General features: G+C 35.8%; 1 protein-coding gene across 1 annotated transcript in view; it reads left to right on the forward strand.

Annotated features, from left to right (window-relative positions):
* LOC106868471 (cell death abnormality protein 1) overlaps window positions 1-6,422 on the forward strand; it is a gene marked incomplete at its 3' end in the record, with an annotated part of 329,389 nt that overhangs the window by 136,718 nt on the left and 186,249 nt on the right. Inside the window, exons 3-4 of the mRNA XM_052966721.1 lie at window positions 80-184; window positions 3,065-3,208. Of these exons, the coding sequence (XP_052822681.1) occupies window positions 80-184; window positions 3,065-3,208 (249 nt within the window). The remainder of the gene's footprint in view (window positions 1-79; window positions 185-3,064; window positions 3,209-6,422) is intronic.

Raw genomic sequence — 6,422 nt, forward strand, 5'->3', positions numbered from 1 at the left:
CGCACGCACGCACACACAGTTAAGCTTGAAGTCATTGTACCAAATTCGCTTATAAAGAAATATTATTTTTTCATTATAGTCGACTCTCCATGTGTCAATAAATTCAGCTGTAACAATGGGAATTGCATCCCTTTAAACTGGGTGAACGACCAAGCAGATGACTGCAAGGACAAGAGTGATGAAGGTAACCTTACGTTTTCTATAACTTTGCTATTTATATTAACTGAAATAAAATGGGAATGCTATCAAGTGTTACTTAATCGATAAAGTGTGGGGTACATTAACAGAATTAATAAAGCTATGAACAAAAATGTTTTGTGGTATTTACGTGCAACTCACTACGTTCTGGCAAGTGTTAATTAACTTAGTGTTGTTGATTAATGTACAGGGTGTCCGCAAAGTCTGGGTACATGGGGATTAACACATACTTTAAGAAATTATTATTTCTTATATTTAATTGTTTATGTTATGATTTTATTTAATCTATGTAGTCAGACTTTGTGGACACTCTGTATGTTAACCTATAGACCCATTAGGCTTTTAAAACCGTTAACTTTTCCTGGTTCCCATGGCATTAAAGCAACTAAGAATACAAGATTTCTTGCTAAACGGGACTCCAGTCTGCGATGCAGGGTTAGTTAATACTCCCGGTGTCACTGGTATTCATTTTCAGTCACGTGGAGTGAAGCAACTTGAAACGAACCCCCTCAATCAAGGACACCTATTTCTCCGCATTGAGAGGTCACAAATTCAGTACAACGGACTTGTAGTTAAAATGTTACAAGAAAGCATTTCAAGCCGAGCCAACCGACAGAAGACCTACAGGTAGAATAATAACGAGATGGTTGGATAATATTTATAAAGCCAGTTGGTCACGCTTGGGAATCCAACTGGAAAGTGTAATGATAAGACCCTATGGAGGAGGTGCTTAAGGACTCTACTCCCACGACCTTCCAGAAATAAAGGATGACGAAAATGGATGAATGGATGGAATATTGTTTAAGGAGGTGATAAATGACAGAAATAATAGATCGTTGGGAAAATGCCATGTTGCAGTATCCTATGTACGACTCTTTATGTTCTGTGTTCACTTCCCAATAAAATCAAGTTTGCCCTTTATCTTTAGGAAGTAACGAAAATAAAGTTCACTAAGTGCTGTGATTGCTTCTGGGGCTAAGTTCTGATGAAATAACCTTGGTGTCTATACAATCGGCTATACACTATCTACCAAATTTGAAGCTTGAAATCAATGTCATTTAATGCAAGGTTTCTCTTGAAAAGTGGGCTTATGAAGATTAAAAAAGAGCGCACAAGTTGGCAGGTTTAATAAAATTAAGATGATTTTATCCCTTTCGAACTTTCAAACATTGTTGCAAAGAAAGAGGAATTATGAAAATGCGAATTTTGTCTTGATGATTATGAAAAAGATGGCGGCGAGCTGATGGAGTAATTACAGCGTCGGAAAAATCCTTTGCAGCATTCATTTTAACTTATTACGACCTGTGTTCTGTTTTGTCTTTCCTTCTTTCAGGGTCGATAAAATAACCAGTCAAGTTCAGGGGTCGATATTATTGACTATCCCTTCCCCCAAAATCGCTGGTTTGGTTCTAAATTAGAAACATTTATTAAGATGACAGAACTGCTGCAGGGTCGGAACAAACGCCTTCCGGTACTCAAATTCCATGGAGTTTAGCTGCTTTTCATCCCTCCGGGGTCGATAAGATAGAGTACCGGTCAAGTACTGATATCGATGGTATCGACTCATTTTCTCCTCTCAAAATTGATGGCTCTGTGTCAAAATAAAAAGAAAAAAAACAACTATTAATTAAGAGGAAGAAAAAGGACATAGAATTTCCTTAATAAGTTTTCTGGAGATGGAATTGGGTTAAGTATTTGAGAACCACAGATTTAATGTTCTTAGGCGTGGATTGGTAGAAACGAATGTCAGACAAAATGCCATGCAGTATTTAGTTACAGTTCTTTACATCATAAGTTCAAATCCCATCGACATCAGCTTTACCTTTCATCCACAGAGGTCGATAAAATTACTAGTCAACTACTGGAATCAATATAATCAACTACGTTATGAAATTTCACTTTGTCTATACTACAAATCAATATTCTATGATGTCAACTATCTTAATTAGTGGCATATGCATCATAAAATATTCTAGTTTGATAATAAGGCAATGACATCGTTAAGATTCATCTTAGTTGCTCATAACACAGTGAAAACTGTTAAATGCATTTCTCATCTATTTCGCGAAGAGTCATATTATTCACTTCAGCAAAGCAGCCTGGTTACTAACACAATTCCACTGCAGCTGTCTAGAATTTAGTTGCTGGATTTACTGTAAATTTAATAAAGAGAAAATATTTGAGCTAAGAACTCGCTAGGAACTATCTTTTTGCCGCACACTGCAACATAGTCACTGACACACTTCTACTGCATCTGTCTGAAATTGAATTTCTAGAGTTATAATAAATTCATTAAGAGGAAAGTTTGATGTTTATAACAATTCGTCGGAAACTAAGTTTTAGATAGTTGCATTGGAAGTATCTCAGTAACCCGGTCACAGTGTGCGACGAAAATTTTGATTCCTCATGAAACAATTGTAAAAGTTAATACATCTACCTTCGTTTATCACGGGTCTTTGGTTAAAAGAACACCGTGTTAAATGAATCAGTGAGGAATAAATAATAGTACATAGGGGAAAACAGGTTTCGTTTCAAGACCCCATGTAGCACTGAGTATTGTGGATGGTCGTAGGGGTGCACTTTTGCGCTCCAAGCACAATCTTTGACTGATCGTCGATCCAGTTATCAAGGATCAATCCGTGATAAGCGTAACACGGTTCGCAGTGGGCATACTGCGTTTTTCGGAAACAGTGATAAATGAATCCGCGATGAACGAGGATAAATGTATAATAGTTCATAGCGCTTCTAAAGTGTAAAAATTGAAATTTCAACACAGTCTCAGATCAAGTCACTTGCCAGATAAGTAAGTACAATTCCAATAAACTTGTAAAGATTCTCTGATTAATTACATTGTAATTTATTTCAGCCAAACGTGTCGACAGTCCGTGTCAGCAACACAAAACGTGTTGTCGCTGTACTGATTTTATCCAGAATTCTGAATGTCTTGCTAACAAATGCCGTTGTCTTCCTGGGCATATAGCAACGAATCGAAAGACCAAGTGCGTTAAACGTAAGTAAAATCAATACTTTTGTAGTTTTTCATTAAATATAGAATCAATTCTTATATATATCTGACGCAGAGATGGTTGTGTCGTTAAAAAGCTTACTTCCCAGTCATGTGGCCTTCGGTTCAGTCCCATTACGCATCATCTCACGCGAGTGTCTTCTACTATAACCCTGGGCCAACCAAAGCCTTGTGAGAGGATTTGGTAGACGGAAACTAGAAGAAGCCTGTTATATATATATATATATGTATATATATATATATATATATATGGGAGACCATTTAAACTCAAAATACAACATAGTTGGTCTTTGAGAAACAAGTGACAAAGAACGAGAGGAAACAAGTAAAAGAAAAACAAGTGGAATGAGAAAAATGGACAAGAAACACGGTAAAGGAACATGGTAAAGGAAATAAGAGTTGCATCCCTTTCACTCGTTAGAATCGGAAAAGATATGGTTGGTGTAATTAATTCAACAAGAAAGTTAAAGTTTGTGAGAGTGGATGCTTAATCCAGAGAGGGTGGTATTTTCCAGTTCAGTTAGAGGAATTTGTCCAGATGCTTACATTTAATGAATGTTTCTTTTTTCTTTTTCCTCATTCCCCTTTTTTCGTTTATTTTTGTCCCTCTCGTTCTTTCTCGCTGTGTGTAGTTAATTCTTCAATAAGAGGAATTTGTCGAGATATTTACATCTAATAAATATTTATTTTTTCTTTTTTCTCATTCGCTATTTTCTTTTACTTTTTTCCTCTCGTTCTTTCTCGCTGCGTGTATGTTTCGTTTTTCTACTTGCCCCTCAGTGGTGGCTTGTTTACTTCCCTTCAAACTTTACTGTTTAATTATGTCTTGAATAAAAAAAATGACCCATTGGATATTGTAGCTCAAGATATACTCCTAAAACACCATATCGCCACAGCTGAGATGTTTTTGATTATAAGTTTGTTTGATTGGGGTTGATGTGGAGCTAAATAGCAATATACTGACCATTCCCTTTCAGGACAACATATATTGTTTAACCTCAAATGAACTCTGATCGAGTAGAGCAAAAGGATTCTAACTGCAACCATCCCACTTAATCTCAAACTACATTATATTCTTCTAAAACAGTGTTGGTGGCAGTATAACCCTTAGACAGAACAAGAGTGTGACACAAAAAGTTTCACGATTTTTATATTGTTGGATATGTTGATTTTGAATAAGTTTCATCTGTAGTATGGTTAATCCGTCTCCTAGTTTAACACCACCATCTAGCCTTTGAATGTCTTTATTAAAGTCCATGTGATTCAAGCATTCGAATAAAATTTTCTGATAAAACATGTCACATGAAATGTGGTCTTTTACCCCATTCCAATCACTCCCCCAATCTCGATATATATATAAGGGATAAATGTATCCGTAGACACTACTGGTGTATTGCCTCATTATGTATAGTCCTAGCTATAAGGTATGCAGTAGTTGATAATTTAAAGGTAAAACCGTGGTTTAATATATATGGAAAAGAAAAGATAAATGCAAATTTACCTCGATTTGATAAACAGAAACAGCTGTAAATGTTTCTAAACTACAATTAAACAATGACTTTTTAATACCAATGATCAACTTCTCATTGTTAATTATTGCTCCGTTTCTTTTCTTATTGATATTGCCCTTCCCCTTCTGGCAAAACCATATAAAATAGATGAAGGGATTTGTTTTAGATAACGATCATCACCATTCTTGTCCTATTCACAACGAGCTGGTAAAGGAGACAACGTAGTTGCTGCTTAATCTGTTAAAATTAGCAACCGAATCTCCCTTAAATCTCTAAAAATGATAGAAGGACACGCTGGATAATGAAATATGAGATAAAATGGGATGTTCACGGTTAGAATTACGTTAACCAGAAGTCTGCTCGATGAGGGCTCATAAGGTACTAAGCAACAATACGAGGGGTTGCTGAAAAGTTCTTGGCTCTAATGGTATTGCGAAAGGCCTGGTTCGTGGCTCAACCTTGCGAATTCTTTTACCGGGCTTAGGAAACTGAGGGACCGCTGCAATAAGTGTATGAACCTGAAAGGGGAATATGTTGAATGAAATCATAATTAACTAATCCTCTTTTATCTTTTTTTACCCAAAGTCAGGAACTTTTCAGCACCTTACATACATGCTCCACAATAGAATGTTTTTGTGTATTCCATAGTCTGTCTGTTGGTATTGATTTGCAAGTGAACTCTGATCGAGCACATGTATCTAAAAAGCATTCTAACCGTGTTTCCCTCATCCTTTTAGGGGCACACCAAAGACTACATAGTCAATGTATCTTTTTTTTTTATATATATTCACGGCAGCAAGGTGCAATTTTAAGCAATATTTGGATCGCTATTTCTAACAGCTCGAATCTAACAGTTCTGATTTATCAAACCTATGACCACCTAAAATGATCACTTAATATTTTAGGAGCATGTAGAAAGAAATTAAATAAAGTATCCTCTCACTTTCGAACATATCAGAGTACAATTTGATGGATATTTGACTGTTATTTCTAACAGTTCAAGGGACCACCTATAAGCTCTTTCATTGTGTGCACATTTTTTGACATTTCGAAATGATGAACATCTACAAAACTTAACAGAATTTGACATTCTATGCTTTAGTAATTTTTTTACTACATACAATTTTCTATTATTTCCGTTCTACATACTCCTAGTGCCTTTCCTGGCATTCTTCGATCGTTGTTTTCTTATCTCCATCAAACAATTTCACTGAAAACTATTCCTCGAATGTAGCTTTACTTTTTTCAAGAAGCGTCATTCTGAAGTTAATGCTTAGTTAGAATTAGAGCAAGTTACACATTTATTTCGTGCCATAAAACTATTAGAGAGAAATAGAGGAGAGTGAGATAGATAGATAGAGATAGATAAATAGAGAGAGAGAGAGAGAGAGAGAGAAAGTGAAAGAAGGGGTGAGAAGAGAGAAACCAAAACAAATAAGAGAACTCTATCACACAAAGTCATGAACAGAAAATAGAAGTTACATTAAGACAGGAAGTACAATCCTAAACAAATAACTTGTGTTGAAAGAAAACCTCAATGTTTCTGAAGTACTTCAACAAAGCTAGATATAGGTTTCCTGAAGGTATTTTAAGCTGAACCATATTCTTTCAGTTAAGACATTAAGATATGAGAAATACCCCCATCTCTCTCTCTCTCTCTCTCTCTCTCTCTCTCTCTCTCTCTCTCT

The sequence above is a fragment of the Octopus bimaculoides genome, chromosome 3, assembly GCF_001194135.2.
Source record: "Octopus bimaculoides isolate UCB-OBI-ISO-001 chromosome 3, ASM119413v2, whole genome shotgun sequence".
Classification (NCBI taxonomy): Eukaryota; Metazoa; Mollusca; class Cephalopoda; order Octopoda; family Octopodidae; genus Octopus; species Octopus bimaculoides.